Source organism: Pseudophryne corroboree, chromosome 3 (genome assembly GCF_028390025.1).
Source record: "Pseudophryne corroboree isolate aPseCor3 chromosome 3, aPseCor3.hap2, whole genome shotgun sequence".
Taxonomy (NCBI): domain Eukaryota; kingdom Metazoa; phylum Chordata; class Amphibia; order Anura; family Myobatrachidae; genus Pseudophryne; species Pseudophryne corroboree.
In genome coordinates, this window is record NC_086446.1 from 157,279,027 (window position 1) to 157,297,189 (window position 18,163).

The window sequence follows — 18,163 nt, forward strand, 5'->3', positions numbered from 1 at the left end:
AGCTGAGCACAGTCAGATATATAATATATACATAGATGATGCAGCACACTGGGCTGAGCAGTGCACACAGATATGGTATGTGACTGAGTCACTGTGTGTATCGTTTTTTTCAGGCAGAGAACGGATATATTAAATAAAACTGCACTGTCTGGTGGTCACTGTGGTCAGTCACTAGTAAACTCTGCACTCTCTTCTACAGTACTCCTAAGCTCCAGTAAATCAGGTCAATCTCTCTCTCTCTCTCTCTCTCTCTCCTAATCTAAATCACTGTACTCCCTAACAGCTGCTCCCCGTCCCCAATCCTCCCCACAATTATAACTAAGTCACTCAGTCTTTACTCTTTTCTACTATAACGGAGAGGACGCCAGCCACGTCCTCTCCCTATCAATCTCAATGCACGTGTGAAAATGGCGCCGACGCGCGGCTCCTTATATAGAATCCGAGTCTCGCGATAGAATCCGAGCCTCGCGAGAATCCGACAGCGTCATGATGACGTTCGGGCGCGCTCGGGTTAACCGAGCAAGGCGGGAAGATCCGAGTCGCTCGGACCCGTGAAAAAAAACATGAAGTTCGTGCGGGTTCGGATTCAGAGAAACCGAACCCGCTCATCTCTAATTAAAACTGCACTGGACTAGTAAAATCACACACACACACACACACACACACACACACACACACACACACACACACACACACACACAGATATAACAATGCACAGTAGATACTGAATGTATATCTCAGAACACTTGTACTAAATGTTCAGGCAGAAGCACACTTGTTCTTAACTAACACTCTCTAAAATGACATGTAGAATACTTAAGTGACTGTAAAATCACAGCGCTGATGAGGCAGGCGGATTTACAGAGGAGACCAGACACAGCTATGTGAGAAAATGGCGCCGAAATCTCAGTCAGGGAGTGAGGGAGAGTGATAAGCAGCTCCAAGGCAAGAACATCAGCAGTAGATGGTGCCTGGAGCTAGGGGAGGGGCTACAGGTCAGCACCTTATCCCCTCTGCTGGTCCTCACCACCGGGTACTGTGGAGCCGGGTGTAGTATGGCAGTGGCAAACGCAGGATTTGCATGGGGGGTTTCCAGAACTGGGTGGAGCCAAGCACGGGGGTGGGGACTGAGGTGGCCCAGTATATGAAGGGTCCGTAAAACTAGTGTGTCTGTGTGTGTGTGTGTGTGTGTGTGTGTGTGTGTGTGTGTGTGTGTGTGTGTGTATATATATATATATATATATATACATACATATATATATATATATATATATATATATCTACACACATATATATATATCGTATATACACATATATATATATATATATACACACACACACATATATATATATATATACACATATACATAGCATATTAAACATGCATATATATACAGTACACATATATATACACATATGTATATATATCATATGTGTGTGTGTTTATATGTATGTATATACAGGTGTATAATGTATGCACATGGATATATATGTACTATAATTAAAATAAAGTAAACTTTTATTAAGCACTTATAAGTACCACCAGGAAGACAGCAAGCATAATAACAGTCATGCAGAAAAAAAAAACAAGATTTTTTTTTTTTTTTTTTTAGTGAGGGGGGGGTTTCTGGGTGCTCGGAACCCCCCCCCCTGCGTGCGCCACTGTATGGTATGCCGTCAGCTGGGATCCCGATGGCCAGCATACCGGTGATAGCATCCTGACCGACGGCATACCGACAGCTGGGCGAACGCAAATGAGCCCCTTGTGGGCTCACTGCGCTCGCCATCCTGCAGGCACGGTGGTGCGGCAAGCTATTTATTCTCCCTCCAGGGGGGTCGTGGACCCCCAAAAGGGAGAATAGTTGTCGGTATGCCGAGTGTCAGGATTCCGGCGCCCAACAGCCGGCCTACTGAATACTGAGACCCCATGTGAATGCACCTTAAGAGTGCTATATAAATACATTTATTATTATAATTATTTTCTTTCTGCAGTGTTCCACAGGGAATACATTGGGGGGTGTAGAGTTGGTCCGAGGCACCAACAGGCTAAAGCTTTGACTGTTTCCAGGATGCATTGCACCGCTTCCTCTATAATCACGCCTCCGGACACTGGAGCTCACTTTGTAAGTTGGTGCCTGCAGAGCAGGTCACTTAACAGGGACTCTGTGCTAGGCAGCCCTGAAAAGAGCTCTTTATAAGACTTTAAGGGCTGCAGCACTTTCTATGTCATTCTGACATGCTGTGCTGCGGTTTCATCACCTCCCCTGCAGCGCTGCATATAACAGGTTACAAATAAATAACATGATACAGAGATTTGCATTTGATAAACAAAACAAAAAACAGTACATACATAGATTATTCATCTTGCCCACGCAGGATCAAGGGCCCTCATTCCGAGTTGATCGGTCGCAAGGCGAATTTAGCAGAGTTACACACGCTAAGCCGCCGCCTACTGGGAGTGAATCTTAGCTTCTTAAAATTGCGACCGATGTATTCGCAATATTGCGATTACTAACTACTTAGCAGTTTCAGAGTAGCTTCAGACTTACTCTGCCTGTGCGATCAGTTCAGTGCTTGTCGTTCCTGTTTGACGTCACAAACACACCCAGCGTTCGCCCAGGCACTCCCACCGTTTCTCCGGCCACTCCTGCGTTTTTTCCGGAAACGGTAGCGTTTTCAGCCACACGCCCCTGAAACGCCGTGTTTCCGCCCAGTAACACCCATTTCCTGTCAATCACATTACGATCGCCGGAGCGATGAAAAAGCCGTGAGTAAAATTACTTTCTACATAGCAAAGTTACTTGGCGCAGTCGCAGTGCGAACATTGCGCATGCGTACTAAGCGGATTTTCATTGCGATGCGATGAAAAATACCGAGCGAACAACTCGGAATGAGGGCCAAGGTGAGGCAGTCTTTTTAGGTGCACTATATTGGACTACTTTGGGCAGAATATGCAGTGCAGGGGTGGATTTAGGATTGAGGGTAGTACAACAGTAATGGATGCCCCCCACCTGCCTAATTTTATTATTTTTATTGATTGGTTATAAGCCCTCATTTTAGGATAGCCAATTTAATAGAATAATAAAAAATCCACTATGACATTTTTTAATTTTTTTATTACGTATACATATTGTACAGTGTTTACTAAGTAGGACAGCTTACAGAGGCAGTATGTGCATGTCCTACCTGTTTAAACTCCATTCAAAGTGGCATATGCTATGGTACAGTGGAAATATTTGACAGTTACTATTTGGGCTAACTGTACCAACACAAGCATCCAAGTGCTGCCTCTAGGCACATTCCTCGCATGCCTAATGGGAAATTTACCGCTGCTTGAACTGAAGACATATATGGGGAGATTCAAATGTTTGAAGTCAGTTGGGAGTCTGTTTCTTCCTATCTAATAGACAGGAAAAACAGACACCCAACCGACTTTTCAAACATTTGAGTCTCCCCCATAATGAGAGAAATAAAATTTCTGCTGCGGGTACACTGGGCTCCACAGGGACTGGACAATGGGTGTAGAGTAGGATCTTTATCCGAGGCACCAACAGGCTCAAAGCTTTGACTGTTCCCAGAATGCATAGCGCCGCCTCCTATATCACCCCGCCTCCCTGCACAGGACCTCAGTTTTGTAGTTGGTGCTGCAGTAGCAGGCACTTAACAGAGGGGCTGCTCCAGGCAGCCCTAAGAAGAGCTTTTTTTCTGAGGAAAAAAGTGAAGACTTCAAGGGCAGCAGCAGTGTTACATGTCAGTAGACATTCACTGCTGCAGATCCAGCTCTCCCCAGCGGCGCTGTACACTCCCGAGCCCTGGTTGCCGGGTAACTACAGCAGGAGGCTCCGGTTTTCTTCTTGTCAGGCACACACGACGGGCGCTCTCCGGGATCGCGCGGCCGCGCTTCGGGAGGTGGTAAGTGGGTCCCGCTTGCGGGACCCGGTCTTTATCGCAATCCGGCACGGTCAGTGGGAGGCGGGCCGTGCGCGCTGGCGGTGGACACTGTGGCTATACAGGCGATCCCACTAGATAACCAGGGCATAGGACAGGTCAGGTTTTCTCTATAAACCGTTTTATTAGAGCCCGCAGTACCTGGTGGTTTTGCCAGCAGGGGGATTGAGCTTGGACCTGAAGCCCCTCCCCCAGCCCCAGGGCGCCATTTTCTGCAAATGTTCCCGCCCTGGAGCTGCATATCTGTCTCTCCCTCACTCCCTGGCAGTGTCTGCGGCGCCATTATCCCTCAGCTCACTGTTCCTGGGAATGCTTGGGCAAATCCTCCTATGTAAAGCCGCCTGGTTGTCAGTGCTGTGACTTTCAAGACACTTAAGTATTCTACCTGCCTTTTTTAGTCAGTGTTAGTTAAGAAAGAGTGCACTTAGTCAGGGTTTCCTAGTACAATTACCCTGTGATATACATCCAGTTCTTACTGTGTACTGTTATATCTATTGCCTATATAGCTATATATATAAGCTAGTCCAGTGCAGTATTATTGTTAGTAATAACCTCTGCATTGTACAGACTGTGACTATTTGTGTGTGCATTTGATAGCTGAGTGGTGTCCATTTCGTGTCTTTCACTCAACCTGCTATCCCTATATTCTATAACCTGAGGGGGCTTGGTGCGTCAGGTTTTATCTAATATAGGATTTTCACAAAGATATACTGTATTACGTATTTTTCTCTGTGACTTAGTCACCATATCTCTCCTTCATCTCTGCTGGTGCTGACTACACTACACAGGGGTTTGGGCTAGAGGTATTATGCTGCTGACAAATTGTACTGTGTTACCTGATACTGCAAGTAATATCATGTCTGCTTCTGAGGGTAACGGTTCTGGGGCTGAACACACTGCCGGTGTTGCTGAAGCCGCAGATACCTATGAGGAGAATATAGCAGCTTTGGGCTCTGGTTCTGGGGGCTCCTTGCCCCCCAGTGGGACGGTGGCAACGGGGGCAAATAATGACCCGCCGTGGGCCGCTTTTTCCACGCTTCTGCATACGCTAGTTCATAAACTAACACCCCCTATGGGACCCCCAATGCCGGTGCAACCGTTTGTGGTCCCTGCAGCTAACCAGCCATGGGCGGACGATTTATCTGCTCAAATAAAGAAGTTGAACCAGTCCCTGACTACTAAAAAGTCTGACCGTCGCTCGCCTACGTCAAAGGGGTCCTCTAAGCGAGCGCTTGTCTCCTCACAATCCACTGCTGTCACTGACACCTCGTCGAATGAAGACGGCACTTACACTGACTCCACAGGTTCTGACTCAGATATGGCTGATGGGGAGGGTAGTTCACATGTGGATGTTCCTGATCTTTTGGAGGCTATTAAATTAATTTTACAGATTTTGGATGATCCCGAGCCATCCGTTCCTCCTAAGAAACTAGATAGGTTCAAGCGTCAGAAAGTGATTAAACAAGTTTTACCTCACTCTGACCACCTAATTGATATACGTCAGGAACCCTGGGAAAACCCGGGTACGAAGTTTGTGCCTCAAAAGAAGATGCTGGCTCACTATCCCCTCCCGCCAGAGCTGTCTAGGAATTGGGAAACGCCTCCTTTAGTGGACTCACATGTGGCTAGGATGGTGGTTTCCTCAGCTCTACCGGTCACCACCGTCACGTCTCTAAAAGAGCCTACGGATAAACATGTGGAGGGTTGTCTGAAAGCAGTTTACACCCTCACGGGTGCTGCACAAAGGCCCACTATTGCAGCTACTTGGGCTGCAGAGGCCATTGAAGCATGGGCCTTGGAGTTAGATGCTGAAATCTCCTCTGACCATGCTAGACAATGCTTGTCTTATATTGTCACAGCTTCTCGTTATATTAAAGAGGCGGCTTCTGATGCCGGTATCCTGGCAGCCAAGGCCTCTACTACGTCAGTCCTGGCTCGCCGGATATTGTGGCTGAGATCCTGGTCTGTGGATCTGGACTCTAGAAAAACCCTGGAGGTACTCCCTTTTAAGGGAGATATTCTGTTTGGGGAGGATTTAAATAAGATTGTGGCTGACTTGGCTACTGCCAAAACTGCCTGTTTGCCAAGTACTGCTCCTTCTGTGTCGAAGGCTAAAGGTACTTCCTTTCGCCCCTTTCATCCTTCAGGTAAAGCAAAAGGTCAGGCGTACAACAAGCAGGCCCGCACTTCCAAACCTGGTAAGCCTAAGCCCAAAAGAGCCTAGACGGCCCGTCAGCCAGCTTCCAAGACAGATAACCCTCCCGCATGACGGGGTGGGCCTCCCTTCTAGGGTATACCCAGGAATGGTTGAAGACCACTTCAGATGCCTGGGTACGGGAAGTCGTCACGCGAGGTTACGCCATAGCCTTCAAAAACCGACCCCCTCATCGATTTTGCCAGACGGATGTCCCGTTGGACAAGACAAAGGCAAACACTCTACATTTGGTGGTACAGACCCTCCTGGATACAGGAGTCGTAGTACAGGTGCCTCTTGCGCAGAGGGGTCGGGGGTACTATTCTCCGCTGTTTCTAGTCCCGAAACCGAATGGGTCCTCTCGACCCATTCTCAACCTCAAGGCATTGAACAGGTTTGTGAAGGTTTCCAAGTTCAGGATGGAAACCCTTCGCTCTATAGTTCTGGCCTTGGAACCTGGGGACTTCATGGTCTCCCTGGATATAAAGGATGCTTACCTGCATATTCCTATAGCAGTGTCTCATCAGCAATACCTGAGATTTGCAATTGGCAACTGCCATTACCAGTTTCGGGCGTTACCTTTTGGTTTAACAACGGCTCTGCAAATCTTTACAAAAGTCATGGCGGTGATGATGGTGGTACTCCGCCCTCAAGGGGTCAGGATACTGCCGTATTTGGATGACTTGTTAATCCTGGCAAATTCCCCAGAACATCTCCTGCGTCATCTAGATGTGACGGTCCGGTTTCTGCAAGCCCACGGGTGGCTCATCAACTGGAAGAAGTCATCCCTGATCCCTGCTCAGAGCATGGTGCATCTGGGAGCACTATTGGACACTCACAACCAGCGGTTGTTCTTGTCTCAGGAGAAAGTCCTGAAACTTCAGGACAGGATTCGTTGCTTCCTATCTCGTCCGCAAGTTTAGATACATTCGGCGATGCAGGTGCTGGGCCTCATGGTGTCAGCATTCGACATGGTGGAGTACGCTGAATTTCACTCTCGCCCTCTCCAGAGGCTGATTCTAGCCAAATGGGATGGCCTGCCTCACCGGATCAGGTCTCAAATGATCTCATTAACTCCAGAGGTCCGTCTGTCGCTGCTCTGGTGGCTCCGGGACCAACGACTGTGCAGGGGCCGTCCGTTCTGGATATCCGACTGGGTCCTGTTGATGATAGATGCCAGCCTAAGAGGTTGGGGCGCGGTGCTGGAGCAACACTCCCTTCAGGGGCGATGGACCAAGGAGGAGTCCCTCCTCTTGATCAATATTCTGGAGTTGCGGTTGGTCTTCAATGCCTTGAACCTAGCCCAGCATTTAATTCAGAACCGTCCTGTTCAAGTACAGTCGGACAACGCCACCACAGTGGCTTACATAAATCATCAAGGCGGCACTCGAGGCCGCCTAGCAATGAAGGAAGTTTCACGGATTCTACAGTGGGCAGAACGCCATCTACCGGCCATATCGGCAATATTCATTCCGGGAGTCCTGAATTGGGAAGGGGACTTTCTCAGTCGTCAGGACGTGCATGCCGGCGAGTGGGGCCTCCATCCAGAAGTGTTTCAACTCCTAGTGGAAAGGTGGGGCCTTCCAGACGTAGATCTGATGGCGTCTCAAAACAATCACAAGGTTCCGGTCTTCGGAGCAAGGACAAGGGATCCTCATGCAGCATTCATGGATGCGCTGGCGGTACCGTGGAGGTTTCGGCTGCCGTACGTGTTCCCTCCAGTGTCACTCTTGCCCAGGGTAATTCGGAAGTTCAAGCAAGAAAAAGGAATTCTGCGTCTCATGGCTCCAGCGTGGCCCAGACGGCACTGGTTCTCAGACCTGCAAGGCCTATCGTCAGAGTGTCCAATTCTACTTCCACAACGCCCAGACCGCCTCGTTCAGGGCCCCTGTGTCTACCAGGACCTAGCCCGGCTGTCTTTGACGGCGTGGCTCTTGAAGCTTCCGTCTTAAGGGCTAAAGGGTTTTCTGAGGCGGTCATTCAAACTATGTTGCGGGGCCCGGAAACCGGCTTCGGCTCGGATTTACTATAGGGTCTGGCATTCTTACTTTGTTTGGTGCGCATCTAACGATTATGACGCTTCCAAGTTTAGTATAGCCAAGTTGTTGGCATTTCTTCAGCAGGGCCTGGGCTGAGGCCTGCGTCTGGCCTCCCTCAAGGTTCAAATATTTGCCTTGTCGGTGTGGTTTCAGAGAAAAATTGCGACCTTACCTGATGTGCATACCTTTACTCAGGGTGTGTTGCGTATCCAACCTCCCTATGTCCCGCCTGTGGCTCCTTGGGACTTGTCGGTGGTTTTGGAGGTGTTGCAAGAGTCTCCGTTTGAACCTCTTGGTTCAGCTGACCTTAAGTGGCTTTCCCTTAAGGTGGTGTTTCTGCTGGCTATTGCTTCAGCTAGAAGAGTGTCGGATTTGGGTGCCTTGTCCTGTAGTTCCCCATATCTTATATTTCACGTGACCAGGCGGTTCTTAGGACTCGTCCCGGCTATCTACCTAAGGTGGTTTCTTCGTTCCACCTTAATCAGGAGATTGTAGCTTCCGCACTTGTTTCTCCTGATCTGTCTCCCAAGGAGCGGTCTTTGGATGTGGTACTGGCTCTCCGTATCTATGTGAAGAGAACTGCTCCTATTAGGAAATTTGATTATCTTTTTGTGGTGTTTTTTGGTTTCACAAACGGGGCTGGCCTGCTCACAAGCAAACTCTGGCCAGATGGATTAGAATGGTGATTGCATATGCTTATGTGAAAGCTGGTCTCTCTGCTCCTGATCACCTTAAGGCCCATTCTACTCGGTCTGTTGGACCTTCTTGGGCGGCCCAATGTGGTGCGACCCTTGAACAATTGTGCAAGGCGGCTACGTGGTCCTCTGTGAACGCGTTCATAAGGTTCTATGCCTTCGATACTGCCGCTTCCCAGGATGCTTCCTTTGGACGCCGGGTTCTTGTGCCCGCTACAGTGCGTCCCCTCCCATAAGGAGCTGCTTTAGGACATCCTCATTGTCCATTCCTTGTGGAGCCCAGTGTACCCTGCAGCAGAAAACGAGTTTTATGGTAAGAACTTACCTTTGTTAAAACTCTTTCTGCGAGGTACACTGGGCTCCACAGGGCGCCCACCCTGACGCACTTAGCTTCTTTGGGTTGGTAGGGCATTAGCCGCTGACACGTCTCCTGTTGTGAGAATGCGGTGTTGTGGCTACTAACCGTTGTCGTCTCTTTTCCTGCTACTGCATTGGACTGGTTAACTAAAAACTGAGGTCCTGTGCAGGGAGGCGGGGTGATATAGGAGGCGGCGCTATGCATTCTGGGAACAGTCAAAGCTTTGAGCCTGTTGGTGCCTCGGATCAAGATCCTACTCTACACCTATTGTCCATTCCCTGTGGAGACCAGTGTACCTCGCAGAAAGAGTTTTAACAAAGGTAAGTTCTTACCATAAAACTAGTTTTCTAGGCTGGAAAACAAACTGTGTGCTCAAAAATCCCTGAGGAGCATCTAAGGGTGTCCATGTTAGCTATGTGTGAGTCTGACATTTCTTATAGAGAAATGTACTTATAGGAAAGCATAGAGAACTGTACTCATAGAGAAGCCTCTGGAATTTCACTAAAGCCAGGCAGACCAGCCCCCCTTAATGAAAGAACTGAGAATGTACACAGGTACTCCGGCTGCTATGCAACAGCTGGGACCAGGATTCACCATAGCTACCCAGAGTCCAGGTTGTCTATCAACCGCCGAGACCAAGATTCAGCGCATCCGGGGTCCTAGGTGCCTGGACCAGAATCCCCAGCGGCAAGCATGACGCGGTGTCCCGGTCACCTAGTAATGGCCAAGACCTGCTGTAGGAAATACCTGACATTAGATGAGTACAACAGTACCCTTGTGTGCTCATTAGATAGAATTGAGCAGTATAGTATTGAGCAGGGCCCTCTTCCCTCATGTGCTTTTTCTTACTTTAATATTCTTCAACTGCACCAATTCCGTCAGTCTTCTGCCACCTGATACTTATGTCAGTGTCATCTGCTGATGTAGCTATGTTTATTTACCCTGTCCTTGTCCTATACTGTCATCAACTGTAAGTTGCTGTTTTCCTGTTTGATTATTTGTTTATGTACTCTGTAATTGGGCGCTGCGGAACCCTTGTGGCGCCATATAAATAAAGGATAATAATAATAATAATATATAGCAGGAATGTCAGTTGACAATAAGCACATATGTAGACGTTGTATAATATATCATTTGTTGTTTCAGATCCCATCGCCTGAGATGTTTGAGGAGCTCATCAAGTACTCCTTTCACACCGATGTATTTGAGAAAAACATTGGCTACCTGAGATTTGATATGTTTGCTGACTGTGATATTCTTCATCAAGTATCAGATTTGTTGGTTGAACATGTGTGGAAGAAGGTCGTGGGCACAAATGCCTTAATTGTCGATATGAGGTAGGTGGAGACATTACATTCAATTTATAAAATTCATCAGTATCTTATTTTTTTACTGTGATTACTGAATATATAAAATATTGTGATTTATAGAGATCTGCAGGGTTGGTAATGAAATGCCTGCGGTTGGGATGCTGGCGGTCAGAATACCGACGGCAGCATCCTGATGATCAGAATCCTGACAGGGGAAGGTAAGTATACTTACCTTCCCCCAATGGCCCTCTAACCCTCCCTTCCAGCGGCCTAAACATTTTGCATGCAATAACTAATACATTTAGTGATATGATTCCTATATATGTATAATGATACCGTATAACTGTCTTTATTTTGTATTGTTGTGAACATATTTTTGTCAATTTTCTAAAAATGATTTTGCGCATTTTACTGACACTGGTACTGTATGTTGTATCATTATGTATCCAGAAGGGAAAGATGTAGAAGCTTCTACATGTAAATAGTGCTCAGGGACTCTAAGAAAAGTATTGACATATTTATATAAAAACGAAAACTATGGGACTTATTGAGCTTCAGTTGCAAAATCGCAAAACGGCCGACTGCCCATGCACTGCGAACGCATTTCACTTGCATGACTCGCAATTTATGATTCTTATGCGGACGCATCTTACCGGGATGCGATCACAGGTTGATAAGCGGCGGGCATTCATCAGTGTACAACTGGCATTGGTGGGAAGTGGTTTGGGAAATGTCATGGCCATTTTCAGGGCGTGCATCCGATGTCAGCTGCGATTCTTGCATCTTAAAACTAGAGATGAGCGGGTTCGGGTTTTACTCGGTTTTTCTTGGATATACTCGGTTCTCAAAATGGCATCTTATTGGCTATCCAAAACAAGAGACATCCGTCAGCTAATAAGATGCCGATTTGAGAACCGAGTAAATCCGAGTAAAACCAAGTAAAACCGAACCCGCTCATCTCTACTTAAAACATGGTGCCCGCGACTGCATTCTTATTATTCTGGGTGTAGTATGGTATGCCGGCTCCCGGCGACCAGCATACCGGCGCCAGGAGCCCGACCGCCGGCATACCAACCGCCGGCATACCGACAGTGTGGCGAGCGCAAATGAGCCCCTTGCGGGCTCGCTGCGCTCGCCACGCTGCGGGCATGGTGGCGCGCTACGCGCTATTTTATTCTCCCTCCAGGGGGGTCGTGGACCCCCAGAGGGAGAATAAGTGTCGGGATCCCGGCGCCGGTATATTGTGCGCCGGGATCCCGACAGCCGGCATACTGAAGACCACCCATTATTTTGAGTAGCCTGGGACATTTTCAACTGTCGATGGTACTCGATTTCTGTGTATGCATCACAGTTTTGGTATTGCATACGCATTTTTGAAAATGCATCGGTGGGCGTCTTTTCTTTTCTGGGCGGCTCTTCATATGCAGTTTTTAGCAGAAGCAAAATTTAGAAAATCTTAATTTCTGTCTCAATCCAAGCTGAATAAGGTCCTTTGTTCGATACATAAGTCATAAGTCTTTTGCTTGTTTTTTTACTGAAGAACATTAGAATTATTAATAACTGCAATAAATGTGTTACTTGTTGGCTAGCTTTTGCATATTCATATAAAATGACAATCAGTAAACGGTCATTCTTCCAGTTTGGCAATCGACCACTAGATGGCCCTATAAGATTACAATGTGTATTTGTGGACATATTTGTGCAACTATCATCAAATTTACAAATGCAACCTGTACTAATAACTTTAGTGAACATATGATGACTTTTATGTGCTTGCTCTGTGATTTAGTACAGAGCAATGTTACGAGGGATACATAATTGATTACCATATTCACATATTTTAGAGTTAAAACTATCATAGACCCTATTTGTGAACACGAGGTAAGCCCTTTATCCACTATTGGTCAACACTGACATTGTCGACATGGGGAAAAGGTCAACGCATTAAAATTGTCGACACTAGACAGGTCGAGACATAAAAAGGTTGATGTGACATTTATGAGCATTTTTGGTGTCGTTTTTTTGCGTAACATGACCTGGAACCCCAATTAGTGCACAGCGTCCCTTTGCATGGCTCGCTGCTGTGGGCAAAGTACCTTGATCCGCTATAGCTGCGCTCGGCACAGGTTACTATTCCCAATCGTAGTTCACATAGATGGTAAGGTATGAAAAAATTAAAAATCTGAAATTTTTTAAAAAAAAGTAATGTTGACATTTTCATGTGTTGACCTGCCCTCTGTCGACCATTTTACAGTCAACCTTTTTCCTAAGTCAGCCATGTCCATGTCAACCAATATTGGTCAACCTATTTACTGTCTACCTAATCCATGCCGACCTACCATCCGGATACCGATGGTCACCCCACCATTTCTCCAGTGATTTCTGCCTGCCGCGCAAATTTTAAATAAGGCAGCCACACCAACTGCCACTGCCTGTGATGTTTGCCAACATTTCCCCTATTTGGATTTTGGACTATGCTGCGCGCCACATCTGGAGCCTTCACTGGTAAGTATAATCTTATGGGTGCAGGGTGAGCAGTGTGCCCCTACCCCCAGGAGTCTGTGTTGCACCCATTTAGATATGGCAATGGCAGTAATGCTCTTTATGTTGTTTACGTCCATGCCTATAGTGCTCTATGGGGCCTGCGTCCTGAGTTAATTTAACAAGCTTTTTTTGCAGTTACTGTATCTGGTGTATATTTTCTTATGCCCAGGTCTGTATAACCTGCATTAGCATGAACACACCCTTCCTTAACTTTACCTATATGAGAGAGTCCCTTCCCTCCCCCAGTTGTTAAAATGTACATGAACCGGCACCAGTGATGATTTCTTAACATCAGTGGCCACCATTGATGCTGCTTCATTTGTGAAAAAAATGAAAATCATCTGCCTTAAACCATCAATGGTTCTAAAAACACCACACACAAAAAAAATAATCAAAAACAAACATTGATCGTTGATGGTCATCCCTAGAAGAAAATATATATGCGCAGTATTGAATGTACATACTTTTCAACCAAGCATTCAGTTATTCATCAATCTGTATTCCAAAAATTAGTGTACAAACCAAATTAGGCATGGAGAACATGTCTTACAAAGTCTGTTTACAGGGCTATGTGAAACTAGTATTTTGGGTCCGTCATTCGCTGGGTAGGTCGTTATGTACCTGGCATTGCAAGGATTTTTATGGTGTATCTATAATGGGTGCACAACCTGCACACATTTTTCCAATACTTACCTCTCCAGAGTCTTCCTCCGGTGGCAGTAGCACTACACAAATCACCAGGAAAATAGCATGGCGGCCATTTTTTTACTGCGCATGATTCTGAGTCCCACTATGCATGGACTTTATGGTCTCAAGATGCGATCGCAGGGAGGATTTATTTGCTAAGTCATTGACAGTCAGGGACCATTTGAAGGAGGTAACAAGGAGTAGCCACAAAAATGCAAACATGTCACAACCATTTTTGGGGCAGCCTGTGTCTGCGATCTCGTATGCAAAAACTGTGGCTCTAGCATCATCTCACTTCCTGCAGCCATGCTGCGCGACCATAATAGACTGGAATGTGAGCGACGCAGTATCTTTGTATGCAGCCGCTGGGACTTACAAAATTACCAGAGTGCGTCACAAAAAAATCCAGGTGGCTTTGCATTTTTTTTTTTTATCACAGTCGCTGCGTATACATTTAATCTCTGAATCAGGATCATAGTAATAATGCTGTATAAGCCATGAATAATATAATATAGTAATGCTGTAGCTGTAACAGTGATGGTATTAATCCCATTGTGCCCAGGATATGTGATACGGAGGCTGGACCTTAGGCACCACCAGGGCTAGGATACAGGAATACTCATAGGCTGCTGGAGAACATCCGCATGAAGAAGACACATCCCATCTAAGCCACCTATGCTGCCACATCCCAGCTGAAACATCCAATAGGAGCGGTGCAGGACCTCCTCCTCCAGGGAGCAGGGTGGTGGGTTACGCCTGTTCAGTACTTTCTTCTCAGGCCAGTGACCTTCACTACAGGGAGTTGGGTTGTTCCTTCTTCAGAGTTACCACTTCTTTACCTTCTTCCTGTCAGCGACTACACCAGTGTGCAAGCCCCAGGCACACGCAATACACAATTATATAATAGATTCTGTGCACTATATGGAAACATTAATTAATAAACTATTTCTTACCCATAGATTTAACATCGGAGGTCCCACAAACTCTATTCCAGCACTCTGTTCATATTTCTTTGATGAGGGAAGCCCTGTCCTCTTGGATAAAGTGTTCAATCGAACAGCAAATGCCATTACTGATGTGTGGAGCCTGTCTCAGCTCGCAGGTATGTTGCAGAGGTTGCGTGCGATGTACAAAAGCAATAATGTAGTACACCGTGTTACCATCGGGTATAACTAGGAATAAAGGAACCCCATGGAGATATTTTGAAAAGCTCCAATTCCTTTTCACTCTCCACCCATTGCTCTGTGAGGTAAGATGAATTGTGAACAAATACACACACCAGTGAGTAAGCTAACACCTCCCTGACCCATTGCAGTGATCCATTCTGTGGTTCCTGTCAGCAGCAAAAATGGGGGTCTATTTACTAAGCCTTAGACGGAGATAAAGTGGATGGAGATAAAGTACCAACCAACCAGCTTCTAACCGTGTTACAGGCTGTTTTAGAAAAATGACAGGAGCTGATTGGCTGGTACTTTATCTTCGTCCAAGGCTTAGGAAATAGACCTACAGGTCTTGTGTATCAGAAATTTAGCAGTTATGCCGCGAAGGAGACACAGTGTAAAAGTATAGTGTTCTCTAAGTTACTAAACACATAAGTACAGTTACCCAACTGACTGTTGTGTGCCCACAGCTCACCTTCTCCAATATACTTTGAAGGTCAAAGCTTCCATAAGCCCTGAGCCATAAGGGCCTAAAAATGCTGAGGACCTCCAGTACATACTTAGTTCGCCTAAGGTCATACTTTCTATGAGCTCACTCTGGGACAACTGGAGGGGGCAAACACTGTCTGGTGGGAGGGGGTGTGGTGACGCCTTCTCTTCTTCATGGTCCATCCACCATTGTTTAAAACCACGGTTCACAGCATTTTGCCATGGGGGCGGAGCTAAAATGGCATAATTCACTCAATCAACCTCCTGGCCATCCACTTCAGTCGGGAAGTGGGCAGCAACAGGAGATTAGCAACTCTGTCGGGAGGCCGGGAGAACCCACCCAAAATTCGGTATTCTCCCTGACCTTCCTGGAGAGTTGGCAAGTATAGCTAAGGTTATTGTTATACACTTCTGTAAAAAAAAGCTTATCTTATTGCGGTTTTATAAAGTACGCATACAGTAGTTGCAGTCCCCATAACATACTACTACTGTATATGTGGGTGCCATCAGCTTTGCTATTTAAGGGCTCACGTGAGAAATCAACGATTTCTGTGCAGTTACTTTGTTTATCAATTGCATGAAATGGATGTGACCCCATTTTTCCATAGAAAACAATGAACAAAGGGGTTATCACTGATTTATAAATGTCTCTTTATCTCCCAACATAGCATCACTTTGTGAGGTGAGGCGAGATGAGGTGTGAGTGTATGCACACACCAGTGAGTAGGCTAACAACATCAGGGTGCTTTAGCACAGTCGCGTTTATTTACTTAAGAAACATTGTGTTTCTCTGCTGTTTTCCTGCACATAGCAGGAAATGTAAGCTCCAAGTCTGTACCCACTGTGCCTCTGTCCAGGCGCTTTTGTTCTATACAATTGGAGTAATGCAGCAATATTTGAAGTTAAGATGCCGCCATTTTCACTCCGGACTTGGAGAGTGAGGGAGACAGACCTCTGTCTCTCTCTGTGGGTGGTGGCGTCGGGTGGGGTCAGTGTGTGCTCTGTAGGGGTGCTGTTCCTGTCACTGGTGTTTCATGTGTTGTTAGGGGTGCTGCAGCTGTATGTGGGTGTTGCTGTCCTGGCTGTCACTGTGTTGTACAAGGGGCAGGGGCACTGTCCTCCTGTATGTTGTGTAAATACAGGGGTGCTGGCTGTAAAAATTCTGCGGTGCAGTGAAATAAATGTACACTGGCCCTGTCTTGTATGCTGTAAAAATTCTGGGGTGCAGTGAAAATACAGGGGTGCTGCTGTTAAAATAAAAGTACACTGGTCCTGTATGCTGTAAAAATACAGGGGTGCTGCTGTTAAAATAAAATTACACTGGTCCTGTATGCTGTAAAATACGGGGTGCTGCTGTTAAAATAAATGTACACTGGCCTTGTCTTGTATGCTGTAAAATTACAAGGTTGTTGTGTAAATGCAGGGTTGCTGGCACTGTCCGCGGTTGCAATGTCTAGACTTAACCTTCACAACACTGCATGGGAAGAGGATGCTCCTACCACCATTTGCATGCCCTATACAAGTGCTGGGAGGAGCACCGCCACTCTACTTGCTGATATTGAGGATGTCACTGTAGCAGTACACCAGGATGAGGAGGATATTGGTGTAGCTGGCACTGAGGAGGAAGGTGTCGATGAGGATTCTGATAGTGATGTGGTTTGTTTGAATAAGGCACCAGTGGAGACAGTTGTTGGCCATGGGATGAAAAAGCCTATTGTCATGCCTGGGCAAAATATCAAAAAAGCCACCTCTTCGGTGTGGAATTATTTCTCCACAAATCCGGACAACAGGTGTCAAGCCATCTGTTGCCTTTGTCAATCCATAATAATTAGGGGTAAGAACGTTGACCACCTAGGAACATCCTCCCTTATATGTCACCTGCAGCGCATTCATCATAAGTCATTGTCAAGTTCAGAAACTTTGGGTAATAGCGTAAGCAGTCCACTGACACCTAAATTATGTGGTTTGTTTGAATATTATTTTTCTGTGAGGATGAGGATGTAAACACTGAAGGGGGGGATTCTGAGGATGAGGATGACATCTTGCCTCTGTAGAGCCAGTTTGTGCAAGGAGAGATTAATTGCTTCTTTTTTTGTGGGGGCCCAAACAAAGCAATCATTTCAGCCACAGTCGTGTGGCAGACCCTGTCGCTGAAATGATTGGTTTGTTAAAGTGTGCATGTCCTGTTTATACATCTTGCATGTCTTTTCTTTGCCACATCATTCCAGAGGTGCTGCCCTTTTTGGGTTGCTGCCCCTCTACTTAGTCCAGGGGTGCTTCCCCACTGCCTTTTAAGTCCAGGGGTGCTGTTGACTGTGTGCTGTGTAATTCTCTGGGGCTGCTGTCTATGCTGCATAACTTTAGGGGTGCTGCCGTATAATTCCAGGGGTGCTGCTATACTTCATCCTAGGTTTAAATGAAAGCCTAGAGCAGAATATGAAACAAGCTTCAACATCACAAACATTTGTAAAAATATAGCCGCAAAGGTGGAAATGGAAATTGCAAATTTGACGAAGTGTTTTCCAATGAGACCACATTTGTGGCCAAAGTCAGTGTGACTCAGAAGAGACAGAATCATAATCAAGCGCAACTGCCAAAGAGGTAAAAGTGAGATTTTCTGCAGGAGCATTAGAGAGAGGTTCTTCTCAATTATTTAATGTTAGGGATTCACTGAAATGCATTTTGGGATTATTTATTTACAAGATGCGCATTTGTTGTATAAGGTTCTAAGGGCTGCGT

General features: G+C 46.3%; 1 protein-coding gene across 1 annotated transcript in view; it reads left to right on the forward strand.

Moving 5' to 3' along the window:
• RBP3 (retinol binding protein 3) overlaps positions 1-18,163 on the forward strand; it is a 187,948-nt gene that overhangs the window by 162,211 nt on the left and 7,574 nt on the right. Inside the window, exons 3-4 of the mRNA XM_063963114.1 lie at positions 10,381-10,571; positions 14,735-14,877. Of these exons, the coding sequence (XP_063819184.1) occupies positions 10,381-10,571; positions 14,735-14,877 (334 nt within the window). The remainder of the gene's footprint in view (positions 1-10,380; positions 10,572-14,734; positions 14,878-18,163) is intronic.